Source organism: Thamnophis elegans, chromosome 2 (assembly GCF_009769535.1).
Source record: "Thamnophis elegans isolate rThaEle1 chromosome 2, rThaEle1.pri, whole genome shotgun sequence".
NCBI classification, from domain to species: domain Eukaryota; kingdom Metazoa; phylum Chordata; class Lepidosauria; order Squamata; family Colubridae; genus Thamnophis; species Thamnophis elegans.
The window spans coordinates 170522189-170541037 of record NC_045542.1 but is presented as its reverse complement, the minus strand read 5'-3'; the positions used below and the strand labels follow the sequence as shown (position 1 = coordinate 170541037).

The following is an 18849-nucleotide window of genomic DNA, read 5'->3' as shown; positions in this document are numbered from 1 at the left end:
AGAATACTCAGTGGGAAAAAGCTGTCCAGCATTTGTAAGATATAGAAATATTTAAGACACCCAATTGAAATTAAACTACATTTTTATTTTTACCTAAGAAAAGATCTCCCTGTTCCCCACCCTACCCCACCCCAAAATTAAAAAGAAAATGTCTTCAGCACTGCAGTATGCCATTTGGATTGCTGCCAGGACTGGTAGAAACACACATTTAATTCTCTTTTGGGACTTAATGAATAAGGTGCCCAGGTATGAGAAGAAAAACAAAGGAGATCTTGATTCCGAAAACAATTATTTATTTATTCAGTTTCTATAGCCACCCATGTCCGTCAATGACTCTGGGTGGCTTACAGTTCAAAAAGTCAAAATATTGAAAACAGTTTAGTATTGAGCATTTAAAATACGTTCGTATATAAAATCATGTTCCTCTTTAGTTTCCAGGAAATTCATTCTTTCCGAACATGTGCTATTCCAGAAAAGATGGCCTGAATCCTTATGCTTTAGAGACTCCCTTGATATCATCTATCATGGAGGAAAAGTTAGAAAATAAGTAAGAAAGGTTCAGATCAACTGGTGAAAAACAAAGTTTAGATGGGCATGAGACAGAACGTTCAAATGAAATCTCCCCTTCCCCATTTTGCCCCTACACAAACCAAATGGAGAAATTGTCATACAGAGAAGCAAAGGAAGTAACTCTAGGTGGTCCTTGATATACGACCACAATTGAGCCCAAAATCTCTGTTGCTAAGTGAGTTAACTTAGCTTTACCTTTCTTGCGACAGTTGTTACATGAATCACTGCAGTTGTTAAGCCACGAATGTGCTTGTAAAGTGAATCTGGCTTCCCCATTGATTTTGCTCATCAGAAGGTTGCAAAAGGGGATCATGTGACTCCAGGACACTGCAACCGTCATAACTATGAGCCAGTTGCCAGGAGTCTGAATTTTAATCATGTGACCCTGGGGATGCTGCAGTAGTCATAAGGATGGAAAACGATCATAAGTCACTGTTTTCCGTGCCATTGTAACTTTAAGCAGTCACCAAACGAAGGGTTTTGGATTCAATTATGGTCATAAATCGAGGAGTACATGTACCTAAAAACATTTGAGCCAATGGCAACTCATGCTTTACCTGTACTGCAGGGGGCAGTGTACTCAGCTGTAGCAAATTCATCTGAAAGAAGAAAAGGAACATTTGTCAGGGCTGAGATGTCTCTCCTAGACTTTGATCTCCATCATACGATTCATGATACACACTTTCCTCCAGGTGTACAAAGGGGTACAAAGTACAGCTTCATACCGAGCGTGTTGTTAAATCTCGGTCAACGATCCACTCCGCAATGCAGTTGCAAACTGCAGGGAGGTGTCTGAGTCGCAACTGCCATCTTGATTTTTTGATCCCCCACTTCCAGGTGCTTCTCTCCAAAGCATTCCCAGAGATGCAATTAAAACAAAAAAATCCAAGGGACAGATGAATTGCTTAGAGAAGCTCTGTTCCACTCGGCCACTCTAGGGTCCCACCTCCCAACCAACAACCTGGTGGCATAAAACAACTCTTGCCTTCTGAAATCATCACTGGAGGTTTTTAAGAAGAGACTAGACAGTCACTAATCTGAAATGGTATAGGTTCTCCTGCTTCAGCCGGGGCGGGGTGGTGGTGGTGGTACACTAGAAAATGTCTAAGGTTTCTTCCAGCTAATGTTCTGTTCTGCTCTGCTCCTTTCCGCTCCATTCCATTGCCTCCATTCCACTCCACTCCACTCCATTCTTATTCCTATTCTGTTCTATTCTGTTCACTCCACTGTATTCCATTCCATTCCACTCCACTCCACTCCATTCTTATTCCTATTCTGTTCTATTCTGTTCACTCCAATGTATTCCATTCCATTCCACTCCACTCCACTCCACTCTCCACTCCACTCTCCACTCCACTCTCCACTCCACTCCACTCCACTCTCCACTCCACTCCACTCCACTCCACTCCATTCCATTCCATTCTATTCTATTCTATTCTATTCTATTCTATTCTATTCTAACCCTTGTTGGTTTGGACATAATCATGTTGCCTGGAAATGCTTGACCTGGGTTGTGAAACACAAAGTTGTTTTTAAACAACTGAATAAATCACAAAATGCAAACCAATCTGGGGAGGGTGGTTGTCCTTTAATTTTACATGCTGTACAAAGGGAAATGTATCTGTCTGGTTTAAAATCCTGAAGTCTCCCCAGCGATCTGCTGGATTTTCCCCACCAAGCAGCGTTTTAAGGCAGCATCTCCAACCTTTGCAGTGAGGGAGAGGGTTGTGCGAGTGGTAGCCCAGCATATGCACATGTGCACACATAGCGTAACTTGTGTGAGTTAAGCTGCATGTGCACATCCACCGGCCCGCCACTCATGTAAGTTGAGCTGCGCATGCGTGGACATGTGCCAGCCCCCTGCTTACACAGCCCAGTTCTGAATAGGCCATAGCCTGGTAATGGGCCCCAGCCAGGGGGTTGGGAACCCCTGCTGTAAGGACCAAATATATACCCACCTTCAGCAAAACTGAAATCCATTAATTTTGCCCCTTTTTGAGCCCTAAATCTCCCAATGGAAAAGGAAGAAAAAATGCCGGGCAACTACGTGTTGAAGAATAATTAATTAAACAAGCTGTTTGGAGTACCACCATTCAATCCCTTCTCACCAGTTTCATAATAATCGTAGACTTTCACCAAGGCAGGCTTCAGGCCCCGGACGGGTGTCTCCTGCTCCACTGTAAAGGAGAATGTCTGGATTGTGTCCCGTACCTGCAGAGAAAAGTTGACTATGAAATCACAAACCAGATGGAGAGCTTCTGCAGGCAACACATCGTAGAGCCTTTTTTGTTCTCTGAGCTTGATTGTTTGTGTTATACCTGAATCGGTATCTTCATCAGCGCTAGTGATGTGGAATTTGTTACCTGTTTATACCCAGTAGCTTGCTCTGCCTGTATTGGTGGGGGATTTTCTGCTTGATAGTTTTTTATTGACTGTTTTCTGCTTGACTGTTTGTCTGGTATTAGTCTCTGCTTATCTAGCTGTAGGCTACTGGAGAAAGTGTCTTCTGGACATTTTGTTTCCTTCTTAGCTTTCTATTGTCTTTTCTGAATAGTGTGTAAATGTGCTTCATTTCTGTGACTGTTGAGGGCTGATTTGTCTGAATATTAAGCTTCCAGGAATCCCATAGCATTTTTATATTTAGCTTGGTTGGAGCTACATATGGTAGCTTGTCATGAGCTACATATATCTTTAGAACCCTGAACTACATACATTTCCTTCTATTGGAGACATCACGCTAGCAGGGATCTTAGAAAAGCCTGGATGTATTTTGACTGTGTCTACCATAGGAGTGAGAAATCAAGCACTACTTCAGGACAATGTCCATGGAAAAGAAACAGACCAATAAAAGAGGAGGTGAAGTTGTGCTATATTTAAAATAATAATAATTACAACTCTATAGAAATACAACAGAAGTCACTAAGGAAAAAGATTGGCTCCAGCAATCTCTTAACTATATCCTGTAGGGAGTCTTCCAAGCTCTTTCATCATCCTTAGGCTGAAAGGGAAAGGCCTAAAATATGCTAGCAGCAGGGAAAGGATGGGCCTTGTAGTCCAATCTAAAGCCTTCAATCTTGCTTTTAATTTGTGCCCTAAAACTGTGGGAGTCTCTTGTTCTCCCTGAACAGACTGAAGGTAAAAAAAAAATTCTGAAGCTAGAAGAGGTCTTTGAGGTCACTCAGCCCACCCCCTGCTCACTGCAGGATCACAAATGAAAGCCATTTGAGCATCCTTAGGCCAAGAAGATGCTGTCTATTATTTAATAGCGGGAGAATTCCAGTAGAAATACAGTATTCTGGTGTAGTGGAACTAAGCAGCATCATGACATATGAGAGAGATGCTGTTTGTTCACATAGAAGAGGGTTTCTCAAGCTTCCTGGCTGACGATTTTTGGGGTTTGAAGTCCATTCATCAAAGCTAAAGTTACCAAAGTTGAGAAACAGCAACATATGAAAATGTTGAACTAGGTGGCCAGAGTGTAGGTTCTTGTGTAGAGAGTGTCATTGACCAGAGGTAGAGGATGTGGCACATTGTGTCAGCTATTCGGAAAAAAAAACTCAGCCCATAATAAGCTTGTAACTCCTTGCTTCCCAGAAAAATAAGGACAAGGAGAAAGGAAGGGGTCCTGCCTTCAATTTTATTCCCTTGAGATCTTGCCCCCTATTTGGGTTCTGCTCCTTATCCTTACTCACCTCATCCAAGTATAGCAGGACATGATTGATGTTCACTTCAGTCCTCTTGATCTGACTTTCCTTTTCCAGCTTCAGGGGTGGAAACATTTGAAAAACGGAAAGAGCTTTAGTAGCACTCATAGTCATACTGTTGAACTAGATGGCCATAGAAACAGTTAGAAGTGATCTTCTACTGAATTTATATTTACTGACAATAAAAGACATAAAAGGAGACTAGTATAGATCTATCTCAAGCTATTTAGCTCTCATCAGCTAGCCATAACCTTCTAGGATTCAAACCCGGGTTAGGGGTTAGGGTTTCCAGATGGGTATGGCTAGCTGATGAGAGCTAAAAGCTTGAAATAGATCTATACAAGTCTCCCTTCATTTCTTTGTCGGTAAATATAAATTCAACACAAAAATAGTTTATCGCGGAAGCGACTAGCTGCGAAGGCTCCTAGATTAGGGCTGAAAGGCAAAAGTTGAAGCAGTATGCATCCATCCCATATTTGGGTAGACCAGATTGCCCTGCTAGACCAGTCTCACCAGAAAAAAACACTTAAGTGATCCTGTAAATCACTAAGTTTTAAACCTCCTGTTCAGTAAAGAATCCACAATCCAAAGTTGGATTGTAGAAATACGTGCAATATTTCATATCAGGAGAAGGAATGGCAATTGCTATTTTCATTGGACAAAATATCAACATTCAACAAATCTGTTTTAGCATTATTAATCCCCATTTCCTATTACAGGTAGTTTATTTATTTATTATTTATTTTGTCAAGCATGTATTAGACAAAACATATATATATATATGTTGTATTTGTGCTGATAAATAAATAAAGGGAGACTAGTATAGATCTATTTCAAGCTATTTAGCTCTCATCAGCTAGCCATACCCTTACTGATGGCTAGCTGATGAGAGCTAAATAGCTTGAAATAGATCTATACTAGTCTCCCTTTATTTATTAGTAAAAGTAAAAATATTGGGTTTCTGTCTGGATGGTCTCTTATGACGAGCCGATGGACAGAGAATGGAAGCAGTGAACTTCCTCCCATATTTGGGCATACCAGGGGTTGTGACTTTAAATACATACATACATACATACATACATACATACATACATACATACGCGCACACACATTATTTTGGATACATAAAATGTATATGAATAAAAAGAAACATTAGGACAGGGAAGTAGGCACATTGGTGCGCTTATGCATGCCCCTTACAGACCTCTTAGGAATGGGGTGAAGTCAACAGTAGACAGTCTAAGGTTAAAGTTTTGGGGGTTCGGGGAAGAAACCACAGAGTCAGGTAGAGCATTCCAGGCATTGACCACTCTGTTGCAGAAGTCATATTTTCTGCAATCAAGTTTGGAGCAATTTGCCTTAAGTTTGTATCAATTGTGTGCTCATGTATTGTTGTCGTTGAAGTAGTCATTGACAGGTAGGACATTGTAGCGGATAATTTTATGAACTACACTTAGGTCAGACTGAAGGCGGCCTTGTTCTAAGTTGTCTAAGCACAAAATTTGAAGTCTGGTGGCATAAGGTATTCTGTTGCGAGTGGAGGACTCTTCTCGTGAAGTATCTCTGGACTCACTCGATTGTATTAATGCCCGATATGCAATGTGGGTTCCGGACAGATGAGCTGTATTGAAGAATTGGTCTAGCAAATGTTTTGTATGTTCTGGTTAGCAATACTATATGACCAGAGAAGAAGATATGAAAGATTAGGTTAACAACTCTTAATAACTTTTTGGTAATGTTATTACAGTGGGCTCTGGCACTTAGATCCATTCAAGGTTATGACAGACCTCCCCAGGGCCACTCCATCTGGTTGCCCTCCACCTATGGTCATGTGATCATATTTTAGGTGCTTGGCACCCACCTGCCTTTCTGGCTTTTTGAAGCATCCGACAGTCATATGACTGATTTACAATGGTTTTTACCAGAAACCAGTATTTACTTCCAATTTCTATCAAAAAACCCAAATTGGAGATAGTAATGCACTTAAGATACATATTTCTACATATGGATTAGGATTAGGATTACTTTATTTATATGCCGCCCTTTTCCCTGGGGGGACTCAGGGCGGCTCACAATCCTGACATAGGGCATACACACACACACACACACACACACACACACACACACACAAACACACACATGTAAAAGGGGAGAATTTACTGCTTCTACTTTTTCTTTTTTCAGTAACAGCTAGGGTGAATTCTACATGTTAAATGTTCAATTTATTTGATTACTTTTTTCTCCTTTTTTGTACACTATTTTGTTGTTAGTGTTGAATGTATGCTTTTATCTGGTTTGCTTTTCTGTTTTGTATTTTATTTTTCATGATCAAACAATAATATATATTTTAAAAAGGAAGAAAGAAGATTGCAAAATTAGGTGCAGTCAAAAGTTGACCCACTTAGTGAATATCACAACTTGCAACCGTAATTCCAGGCCTGATTACAGTTGTAGGTCAAGAATTACCTGCATCGAGAAATACAGTACTGAAAGTTTAGTGGAAAAGGGAACCTGGGAGAAAAATACCTTTTTTACACTGGATTTCACCGGGATGTATCCGGACAGCATCTTAATCTGGACAATTGCCATGTTGGAAACCAGACGTTGGCCAGTGTAACTGAGAAACCAAGAAAGGAGAGAAGACGTGTGACTCTTTTGGAAGCAAGGAATAGACAGGGTGAGGGAAAATGCTGCATGTGGGTCCATAAAAGCTTGGCCGTGCCCTCAGGGCTTCCATCCAATGTTGCCATTAAATGGAGCTTCTGGAGTGTGGAATTCTGTCCTTTCAGAAAGCAGGGGAGGTGAGTAGCAGCCTTCGGACCCTCAGACATGGTCCATCCTTGGAGGAGAAGGGCCTGTATCTGTTCAAGGAAGGAAGGCTCAGCACTGATCCAAGAAAGAGATTACCTGACATTCATGGCAATGTCAAAAGTGACGTGAGCTTTGACTCCTGTGCAAGTCTTGGGAACAGTGTCCACCTCCAGCCAAAATGGTGCTTCTTCTTGCCTCAAAGGGACATTGTATTTCAAGGCAGTCTGGATTAGAAAGACCATCATTTGGGGATGTTCAACACTCCCGTGATAGAAGAATGTGGAGGTTTAAAACAAGTGACATATGTAAAAGTGAGAAAAACCTGGATTCAAATAGACACACTGATCAAGAGGATTTAAAGATTAATATACAATTGAGACCAGAGGCTTTTCTTTGGACAAACAATCGGAGGAAAAGTCATGGAACTTTGTTGTTGTATAGAGTAACTGCAGTGAGATCATTGTATATGCAAAGATGGAAAGATTCAGCACTCCCCACATCATAGAGGAATGGTTGGTGAAGAGGATGGAATTGACATCTGATCAGAGAAAAGACAAATATCTACGTTTATTGCTGACTGGAAACCCCTGATGGACTTTTTATTTATTTTATTATTTATTTGTAAAGGTAAAGATAAAGATATCTCCTTTCCAGTTGTGTTCAACTCTAGGTGGTATTCATTTCCTTTTCCGAGGAAGTCGGCATTGTCCAAAGAGATATCCATTGTCATGTGGCCAGCATAACTATACAACAAAGGACACAGAATGCTGAAATGGTACCTATTTATCTACTTGCATTTGCATGCTTTCGAACTGCTAGGTGGGCAGGATCTGAAGCAAGAACAGGAACTTATCCTATCATGCAAGGCTCAGTTCTTGAACCCAGGCCATCAGCTTTCCAGCTGACAAGCACAACATCTTTAACCACTGAGCCATCATGCCCCTTTATTTGTATCCGCCTTTTATTATTTTAGAAATGAAGTAGGAAAAAAATGAATATAATCTTTGGTTTGATGATTAGACATAATAGATTATAAATAGAAGAGAGTTATGTTGTAACCATGGAGTAAGAGCTACCTTTATGGTTTTACTTATAACTGCTGTAAAGAAATTCAGAAGCTACTCCTTTCTATTTTTTCTTCTATTTTTCTTTTACTTCCTTCTTTCTCTTTTGCACATTTATTTTTCTCTTTGATTTCTTTTCTTATTTTTCTTGCTTTGTATTAATTTGTATGAATTGTGCATTTATTTGAATATTTCTATAGCTGCCCAACATTCATCAAATTTTAGGCAGCTCCCAACCAACAATTAAAAATAATAAAACATAATGCATATATATCTATTAAAACCATAAACATTACAAACCTAGAACCAAAGCTAAATTTCTAGTTGATTATTAATCCTTTTGTCTACCTCATCAATATTTGGGGGAAAGCTAGGTGTTCAAAAATCTTTTCTTAAGGCTATGAGGGCAGAGGCTTGGCAAACTTCATGGAGAAGAGTGTTCCATTGGGCAGGGACTGACACAGAACAGGCACACTTCCTACATCCCATAAATTGACAAAGTTTAAGGAAAGGAACTAGGAGCATGCTCACTGTCTGGTTTAAAATTTAATCACCTTATCACTTTATCTGATCCATTAGGACGAGTAGATATCCTTAGGGAAATGTCCCTAAGATAATCTGTGATGTATAGGGCTTTAAAGGTAATAAAACTTTTCATCTTTTGAAATGTTTATAATGTTGTTCTATGATTTTAACATTTATAATCCTAAATTATTCTGATTTTAATGGTTACTGTATTTTTCAGAGTATAAGATGCACCATTTTCCCTCAAAAAAGAGGCTCAAAATCTGGGTGCATCTTATACACTGATTACAGCATTTTTTTGCCTCCACCCCCTTCACCAAAATGGCCATGCAGAGCCTTTAGGAGGCTTTCAGAGTTCTCCTGGGGGCTGGGGAGGGCAGAAAAGAGCGAAAAATGGGCCAGTTTTTGCTCAATCCCCCCCCCCCCAGCTCCCAGGAGCACTCTAGGCTATACATTCCATTTGGTGGGGCATTTTGTGAAAAATGGACCAGTTTTTGCTTGTTTTTTGGGGGGCACTTCCTCAGGAACACTTTACAAGCCTTCTAAGGCTATTCATGCTTTTTTAAAAAAACGTGCTGTTTTCACAAAAAACAGGCCGTTTTTGGGAGATCTGCAGAGTGCAAAACTTTTTTTAAAAAAATTTGCCTCTTCAAAATCTTGGTGCATCTTACCATGTCTCCCCAAAATTATGACATGTCCTGATAATAAGGCCATGCCATATTTTTACTGTGGGCAAAAATATACGCCCTCTCCCAATAATAAGCCCCCTGGACACCCCCCCCTCCAGCCAGCCAGAGCGCCACTCACCAACCTAATGATATGCTGAAGGTGCAAAGCTACAGGAGCCAGCGGGGAGGGGGGCAAAGGTGCTCACATTGCTTGACGCCTTTGGGATACCGCTAGGTTGATGGATGGTGCTGTGCCCAGCTGGAGTGGGGGGGAGGCAGGCAACTGCTCTCATGAGCAGCCACCTGACAAGCCAGGCAGAGCACCATTCACCAACCCAGTAATATTCCAAACGTGCTAAGCCACGTGGCGCTCTGCCCGGCTGGAAAAAGAGGTTGCGTGAGCACTTGTTCTGCCTCCAGCTCACGTGCCTCCCAGCCTCACCATGCCCAGCTCTTCCTGCAGGCCTGGGCCAGGGCACCTCTGCTGTGGCCCTTCTGCCACCACCGCCGCTGCCCCACTACTGCCGCAGCTGCTGCCATACTCTGAGCATAACCGGCTTCCAAACTCCGGAGATCTGCTGCCGAGTCTTCCGGCAGCGGCCGTTCTGGGACTACACTCTATGGTCATGGCTGGCTGTTGGAAGACTCTGGTGGGACAGGGAGTCTTCCTGCAGCCAGCCCACAACCATGGAGCATAGTCCCAGAGTGGCACTGCCAGAAGACTCGGCAGCGGATCTCTGGAGTTTGGAAGCCTGTTATGCTCGGAGCATGATGGTGGCGTCAGCAGCAGGGCTGCGGTGGTGGCAGTAGGGCCCGGCGGTGCTGCCCTGGCCTAGCCCTGCAGGGAAAGCTGGGCATGGTGAGGCTGGGAGGCACGCGAGCTGGAGGCAGAACAAGTGTTTGCGCAACCTCTTTCCAGCTGGGCAAAGCACCACGCGGCTTAGAGCCTTTGGGATATTACTGGGTCGGTGAGTGGCGCTCTACCCGGCTAGATGGAGGGTTGCCGGGCGGCTGCTCATAAGCATGGTCACCTCATGGCGGCTTTGTTGCGCTGCTGCTACAGCGCAACACAGCCGTTTGCCCCTGAGGCTGTGCCCGGCTCTTCGGACGCCTGCTCACAAGAGAGCAGCCACCTGGCAACCCCAAACCAATAAGCCCCCTCCAATAATAAGGCCCAAGCAAAATTTGGGGAGGGGTCAAAAGAAAATAAGACCCTATATTATTTTCGGGGAAACATGGTATACTCCTGTGCATCTTATACTCCAAAAAATACAGTCATTTTGTTGATTAAATCGTACTGAAAGGTGCTCCTTGGTGCTCTCTGAGCTTGGTTGTTTTCTTGCAGATGTTTCGTTCCCCAAATTAGGTAACATCATCAGTGCTAGAGAGTTGGTTTTCTCTCAGTTTATATTCCAATGGCTTGCCCTGTCAGAGTGGACTTGGGAGTTCTTTGGTTGGACTGTTTACTATTAACCTTTTTGGCAATTCCTTGACTGGGATATTGTTTAATTCTTGATTGTTGGTCTGATATTAATCTTGGAGTTCATCTATGCTCATCTAGGTGCTGATTGCTTTTGTTCCTTTTCTGGCAACAAAATTAAATTGCACATTGCCCAGAGCCCTTCTCCGAGGAGAGGGGCAGTTAACAAGTATGAAATATAAACCAACGAACAAACAGCATCTTAAATTGCCCCCAGAAGGAGTCGAGAGCAAGTGAAGCTTGCACAACAGAGATATTAAATGGGTAAATCTAAAAACACCTATCACTGCATACACTGCAGCATTCTGGACCAATTGTAGCTTCCAAATGGTCTTCAAGGGCAGCCCCACGTAGAGCACATTGCAGTACTCCAAATAGGAAAAGGAAATCTCCTGGGAGGAGTGCTTCATTCATGTGTACAATTTAGTTGCTAGCAACTCCCAAAAGACCCTGGATGCGGGGGTCTTGCTTGGCTAGTGTAAACCATTCCAACCATGTCAGAAAATGGCTTCTCTAAAACACCAGTCTCTCACCATTTTTCTTCCCCAGTGCTTTTCTCCCTCCCTTCTCAGCAGTGACATGCGGTCAGCTTTAGCCCTGGTGAGGCACTTTTTAGACTTGTGGACTTCAACTCCCAGAATTCCACAGCCAGGCATGCTCAGTTCCAATTTAAAGCGACAGCATTTTCCCCCCTTGCAAAGTAAGTTTTCCCATTCTTTTTCTTCTCCCTCCCCCTCCTTCCTCCCTCTCTCCCTCCCTCCCCTCTCTCTCAAACAGACACACGCACACAGAGAACTTCGATTTCTCTCTCATTCACTCACTCTCAAAAACAAACACAGAAGTTGGATTGGATATATTTTCCAAAGGCTTGAAAGCAGCTCCTCTGACATACCCCCCCTTCCCCTGCTGCCTTCCGATCAAACCTTTTGAATTCCTCCCCCTTCCCCACACGCACCTTTTCCAGCTGTTTCAGAGACGATTTCAACTCTGCTTCTCCCTACCCTGCACTGCCCTCCCCTCTTGAAAAGCCAGAGCTCTGTCAGACTGAGCTAGCTGCTCCCAGAGAACTCTAAAAAGCCTCTAAAAATGCCCTCTACAGGAGGCGAGAGAATACATGCCTCATTTGCATAAGGAATTCTTTGCTTGTTAACCCTTGCTTAACTCTTAAAAGGCGAAAAATTCCTTATGCAAAAGAGGCCCCTAGTTCTCTGGCCTCCTCCTAGTTAATACTAAGAGCAGACACCAAGCCACTGTGACTTGAAATCTGGTAGCAACTACCCTGGCTTTAATTATTTTAAGAAAATTATTTAAAATCCTTTCCTTTCCCTGAGGAGACTGGTGAGGCCCCGCCTCCCTTGCCTCTAGTGACTGCATGTCCCTGCTTCTCAGGTCACTTATCTTTCATAACTGACATATGGAATGTATTCCGTCAAGACCCGAATGGCTTCTAAAGCAGCATTAGATGGATCCACAGAAGACAGGTCTCTCAGTGTTCCATGTTATTTCCAGAATCAGGACAGAGGTCCCCACGTGTCAGGTTGTGGGAGAATTATGAGTTCTGTCTCCTGCTTGTCATGAGTGGTCACCATGAGAAGCAAAATGCTAAATGGCCTGGCTGCTCTTATGTTCTCAAAGATATTCTCCATCCCTTATTTAACTTCATGTCTTCTTCATGCCTTTTCCTCTAAACTTGCATTCCCATAAGACCATTGGGATCGCAAAATAGATCATCACTAGGCAGCGGCACTGGTCTCTTCTCTCATCAGGGCACTCACCTTCATAAAGATGCAACCGGTCACCTCAGTCTTGTAGTTCCCTGGAACTTGGGGCAGATCTTGGCACTGGAGCAGCAGAGAGTTGTGCCTGTCCACATGGAATTCTCTCAGGACAGCATCTCCTGAACTCAAGGTCACTCTGGCATCGATGCCATCCTTGGAATAAGTAAGTGTCCTGTATTGGGAGAGGGCCTGGAGAGCCACCACTGTATCCTGAAAGAGAAATCAAAATTGGAATGGAATGGAGCTTCCCAGTCATCCAGGTCATGGTTGTTTTTCAAGAGGCAACTGGGCTTTCTGGTTTTTCTTTGAAGATATTTTGCATCTCATCCAAGAAGCTTCTTCAGTTCTTTCCCACCACCCATCCAAAGCTGAAGAAGCTTCTTGCAAGAGAACTGAAACATCCTCAAAGAAAAAAAAACAGAAAGTCCAATTGCCTCTTGAAAAAAGCACTTTTGGGACAATGGAATGGAACGGAATGGAACAGAACAGAATAGGAGCTGGAAGGTACCTTGGAGGTTTTATAGTCCATCCCCCTGCTCAAACAGGAGAACCTATACCATTTTAGATAAATGACTGTCCAGTCTCTTCCAATGATGGAGCAGCCACGATTTCTGAAGGGAAGCTGTTCCCCTGGTTAATTGCCCTCATGGTTAGGAAATTATCTCTCTTGAATGACACACCTCAGCTGGAAATCCTGGGAACTGAGACTCCAGCACATCTGGAGGTCATCCCAAGGCATATCATATCAGATTCATTTCCAGCTGCTCCTTCCTACATCCTCTTGAGAATTTGTGAGGAGCAAACATACCTGCGTAGAGGTGTATCCTCCATTGGAATTCTGTTGTTTGATCAACCATTTGACAATGGTAGTTGCTGTCGTTAATTCTTCCTCGGACGGGGACGGTTTTTTGTTCAGGAAAGCAAGGAGCACGTAAGAGGTCGCCTCTACTTCAAAGGATGGAGCACGCAAATAGAAGGGAAAATCAGATCTCTGCTTTGGCTTCCAGGACCTCTCCCAGTGGATAGAGCCATCCTCTTCAAAGAAAGAAGTTACGTTTGGGTTACACACACAGTCCAAGGACTATCAGAGATATATCAAGTTACAACTGGTATCTGTACAAAAACATTTGGTCATAGTATGCAATTAGGGAAAAGGAGAAGCACATTACAAGTAGTCCTCAACTTACAACTGATTACTTAACAATTATTCAAAGTTATGACGGATCTCTCCAGAGCTACTTATGACCCGTTTTTTGAGTTAAAATATTCAAATTGTGGCCACAATGGAGCCCAAAATTTATGATGCTAAGTGAAAAATTTGTTAAGTGAGGTTTGCTCCATTTTATGACTTTCCTTGCCACAGTTGTTAAGTGAATCCCTGCAGCTGTTACATTAGTAACACGGTTGTTAAGTGAATCTGGTTTCCCCATTGACTTCTCTGGTCAGAAGGATGCTAAAGGGAATCACATGACCCTGGGACCCCGGGTCATGACTATGAAGGTGCTATAACGGTCATAAGGGTGAAAAATGGTCATGTCCCTTTTTCAGTGCCATTATAAGTGAACTGTTGTAAATTGAAGACTACCTGTAACCATGCACACTTCCATGGTCATGTGATCACATTTTGGGTGCTTGGCAACCGACTCACCTATATGACTGTTTGCCACATTCTGCAGTCACAGGAGCATGACTGCTTTTGCCAGGTTCTGGCATTTTTACTTTCAGTTTCTAGTGAAAAACTAGAAAATGAATTCTCCTAACGACCCCCATGTTTACTTAATGACTGTCATAACAAAATGACTGTAACTTTAAATCCAGCCACCTGATGCCTCAACTTCAAGTTTCAAGTTTATTAGAATTTGTATGCCACCCACTCCCATAGGGACACAACAAACAAGAAACATTTAATTTTAAATAATAGAGATAAAAAATACAATATTAACATTCATGTCATCCATTCCATCTAAATGGGGGTGGATATCAATCAACAGCCCCAGGCCTGCCGGAACAGCTAGGTCTCGACGGCTTTACGGAAGACCGGGAGAGTAGTAAGGGTCCGGATCTCTGCAGGCAGATCGTTCCACAGGGCCGGCGCAGCAACAGAGAAGGCCCTCCCCCGGGGAGTTGCCAGCCGGCATTGTCTGGCTGACGGCACCCAGAGGAGGCCCAACCTGTGTGATCTTGTTGGTCATTGGGAGGTAAGTGGCAGGAGGCGGTCTCTCAGGTAACCAGGTCCTAAACCATGAAGGGCTTTAAAAGTAACGACTAGCACCTTGAAGCTCGTCTGGAGACCAATAGGAAGCCAGTGCAGCTCGCGGAGGATCGGTGTAATATGGGTGTATCTAGATACACCCCATATTGCTCGCGCGGCTGCATTCTGGACCAACTATAGTCTTCGAACACTCTTCAGGGGCAGCCCCATGTAGAGCGCAAAAATGTTTTTTGCAGGGGAAAGCGCGAATGCAGTCCCCCACTACCACAAATTATGCAGTCGAGTTTCCCGCATTTGGGGAAATCGCAGGGGTCAGCACACCTGAAGTGCAATGGATGAGCCTCACCCTGGGAAAACCTCCTTCATGATCAAGGTGTCTCCCCTGCCAGGTAAGTATATCTGCAACGACTTATACTCATGATTCTGAGCTCAAGTACAGCCATAAGTTGAGGACTAACCAGTAGAGAGGTTTCAGTGAACTCCAAGCCAATAAATCACCCCGTTACCATCATAATAAGGGCCAATAAGTTCATTAACAGAGTGTTAATATGATGCTAATGTGACAGGATTCATTCCATGATGGCCAGAAGGCGTACCATCTCCAGCTTATCTGCCCATTGATAGAAAGACCCGCCTCAGCTATCTTATCAGAAAAGCATGACTCTTGAAAAATTGGCATTTCAAAAGGAACTTTTATTGAGAGAAAGTGATTGCAGAGAACTGAGGCAGAGTCTGAAATTCGTGCGAGAAGCATTAGGCTAATTTTCCTCTTCAAACCCCACCCCAATGCTCCGTGTCCAATATGATGCCGCAAAGATATTTTGAGCACTCTGAGGTAGGATGGTGATAGTCGTTCCTCCTTGGGGATGCTGCAACCTTGGTAACAGGCTGGAACCGGCTGGGAGGGAGTCCATCCTGACACTCCAGTCCCCTTCCCTAATTCCCATGCAGTTACAGCCAAAGCGAAAGCATTCACCCCATGAAGAATCCCTCCTCTCCTTCGGAATGGCAGCATTCCTGCAGGGACCTGACCTCTGATTTCCTTCCAATGTTTATTAGTTAGTTATTCGTGGAATCAGTGTATGCTTTCATCTTTATATAATGAGATGGGCAGCAAGTACATTTACTAAATAAATATTTATGATAAATAAATAAATAAATAAGTATGTATGTATGTATGAAAAACACTTGGGGCCATCATGATAAAGGGATATAAGATGTTGAGTGCTAAAATGATACTAATGTCAGAAACTCAATTCATTCCAAGATGGCCAGAAGGCACATCTTCTTCAGCTCATCTGCCCACTTATTTCCTTCCAGTGGTCATTAGTTAGTTATTCATGGAATCAGTGTATGCCTCCACTCTTATTTACTGCAATGGGCAGCAAATACATGTAATAAATAAATAAATAAAATATAATCCTAGATTAAAAAAACACAGCGATTTTGGGATCATCTTCAGGGCTGCCACAGTGTGGCCGGTTGGAGCTGTGGGAACGTAAGGGGGGAGATAGAGATAATTGGTGAAGTGGGGGGGGGCTGTGTAGCCAAAATAGCATTCTTTCCCATGGGCGCTAAGGATGTTCCTACCAGGTATTGGAAGGGCTCAGACAAAAGCCAGCCAGAGTTGGGACTGCGACCTGATTGGACCATGTGATGAACACGTGACCTGGGGAAACTTTGGGTTTTGATGTGAGTGGGGAAAACCTCGGGTCCTTCAGAGTCTGGTTTTCGCCAACTGTGCCAATATGCCATTCCTAACAAATTCATACTTTGAGGAAACTCTAGGCCTCAAGGTTTTGATTGCTTTGGGTCTATTACTTGGAATTCTGACACTTGGGGCTATAGACACTTTTCTTGACCGGAGGTCCAATGAACATTATTCTTTGCATGCCAGTAAGGTTTGTTGCACATCTCCGATTTCTTCAATGGGTACCCGATTTTCATAACAAAGAGCTCATTTCTCACCGTCTTTCACAGCTACTTTTAGAAGGGAGTCCAGCATTTCTTGCCTCTTCTCCTCTTTCCCAGCCAAAGCAAAAGCATACGCCAGCAGAGCCCGGAGATAAATGTGGATCTCTTTTGCTTCAGTCGCATTCTCCAGGCAAACTAAAGCATTTTGCACCACGGAATGCTGCAGAGGAGAAGACGTTTAATGGAAGTCAATATAGCAGTATACAAAGCATATTCATCTCCACCTTCTATTACCAGTGTCGTGGTCATTTGCAATTAAGCAGAAGCTAAAGTAAATCACCACCTGGAAATGAAATTTCCCAATGTGCGCCACAGGAGTTTGAGCTGGCTTTACACCAAAGAGAAAGTCGAGCGGTTCTTCCTGCCGCTTCACCCAAGGCCCCCTCCCTTCCCGGAGCTGCCTCACAAATAGGCACAACTGAAAAAGTTCAAAACTGTCAGAAATCTGATTGCCTGCACAGAGCAACAGGTTGTCTCCCACCAAAGTAGTGCCTATCTATTTAGTTGCATAAAACGTGCTTTTGAATTGTTAGGTGGACAGAAGCTAAGGCAACTGACAGGAGCTCATCCTGCCACAGAGGGCTTCAGCTCAAACCACCAGCATTGAGACCATCTCTGAGATTAAGCCACTGAACCATCATGCCTCTTAATTGAGTGGAGGGAGAAAAGGACAGAACTGATTGGAGAAGAGGAGGGATAAGGAAGACGTCATTGGGCTTATTCAGCTTATACAGCTACATTTTGGCTTCATCAGACTATGACATGGCTTTGCGTGTGCCATGAAGCTGGTCAGATACGGTCTATTTCAGTAGCCTAAATGATTGTGAACTCCATGACCAAGTGGGAACTTGAACCTGGGTTTCCTCACTGCTAGTTTACTGCAATCATGGTTGCACTTTGCACACTTACAGTGGGAGGTAGTGGCACTTCCAGCAACGCAATGGTGATGTAAGTTGAAAGAGTAGTCAGGTCATCAACTCCCCCCTGCAGGAGAGAGAGAGAGAGATCAGCTGCACCTATTATACAAAGAACTTCCACCACCTTCTATCATCCCTCCAATTTTCCATATCTATATGATATCTTCCTCACAAGAAATCATGGAGTCTTGGGAACTGAGCAATAGAGAAATCCCAGTGGTGCTTTTTCAGGAGGCAACTGGACTTTCTTGTCTTTTCTTTTGAAGACATTTCACTTCTCATACAAGAAGCTTCTTCAGCTCTGACTGGATGGTAGGGAATGGAAGGATTTACATTCCTTGCAGACAACTGGTCATTTGAATTCTCTTAGTGAGTCACTGAGGCCACTAGGAGGTTTATCTGTGTTCTCAGGGTCACCTGAGTAGTGCAAATGGCTTGGCTGCAGGAAGTTTTGTGTCCTGTGTCCATTCACTGTTGAAGGCAGGCCCAGACAGTTGAGGCTGAATCTGTACTGTCTGCATCTCAAACAGAAGCGCAAATGGTTTTGTAGTCTGTAATTTTTCTGGCAATCCATTCAAACTCCGGCACCATTTGAAGTGTTCTCATCCCAAAGTGCATAGCTAATGCACATGGATGCTGCACATATCTGTCTGTTTTTTGTGTAAAACATTAAATCCTGACTACTGAATATTCACAAATCTTTCTGTTTTGTCAATAATGTCCTAGTTCATAAACAGAAAGATAGTTCCATATTTTCTTCCATATTAGAAATCCAGAGTAATTCCCAATCATTCTCTATATGGCCAAACCAACTCAATCTGTATCTTCAATTCACATTCCTCCTTGAGCTCATTCACTTAATGATGGTCCAAAGTTGCAACAGCCTTGGAGAAACCGGCTTTCAGTGCATCCTCAAAATTACGACTCATATCACTCACCCCACCATTTCAATTTGGGTACTTGGCAACTGTATTTACAACAGTTGCAAAGTCTTGTGTGATCACAATATGCAACCTTCCTGGCCAATTTCAGACAAAAAAAGTGAATCGTGGAAACCAGACTATACTAGTCTGGTTTAACAACTATAGTAATTTGTTTAACAAGTACAGTAAAAATGGTTGTAAAATCAGTTTGATCATGTGATGC

General features: G+C 43.1%; 1 protein-coding gene and 1 non-coding gene across 5 annotated transcripts in view; both read right to left on the bottom strand.

Annotated features, from left to right (window-relative positions):
* Window positions 1-276: 276 nt before the first annotated feature.
* The window catches only part of LOC116503328 (alpha-2-macroglobulin-like), a 183234-nt gene continuing 164661 nt past the window's right edge, over window positions 277-18849 (bottom strand). For 2 of the 4 annotated variants that reach the window (XM_032209663.1, XM_032209666.1), the window contains exons 29-36: window positions 13409-13635; window positions 12598-12810; window positions 7182-7309; window positions 6801-6891; window positions 4263-4331; window positions 2679-2781; window positions 1128-1169; window positions 277-519 (exon numbers count right to left, since the gene is read on the bottom strand). In XM_032209663.1, coding sequence (XP_032065554.1) covers window positions 491-519; window positions 1128-1169; window positions 2679-2781; window positions 4263-4331; window positions 6801-6891; window positions 7182-7309; window positions 12598-12810; window positions 13409-13635 — 902 coding nt within the window. In that variant the 3' untranslated portion in view covers window positions 277-490. Of the gene's footprint in view, window positions 520-1127; window positions 1170-2678; window positions 2782-4262; window positions 4332-6800; window positions 6892-7181; window positions 7310-12597; window positions 12811-13408; window positions 13636-16780; window positions 16947-17695; window positions 17771-18849 lie in introns of all 4 variants that reach the window. The other 2 variants (XM_032209665.1, XM_032209664.1) reach the window with 2 other exon arrangements.
* LOC116505126 lies at window positions 15046-15209 on the bottom strand. Its single transcript, XR_004254908.1, has one exon. It is a non-coding gene; the product is annotated as a U1 spliceosomal RNA (small nuclear RNA).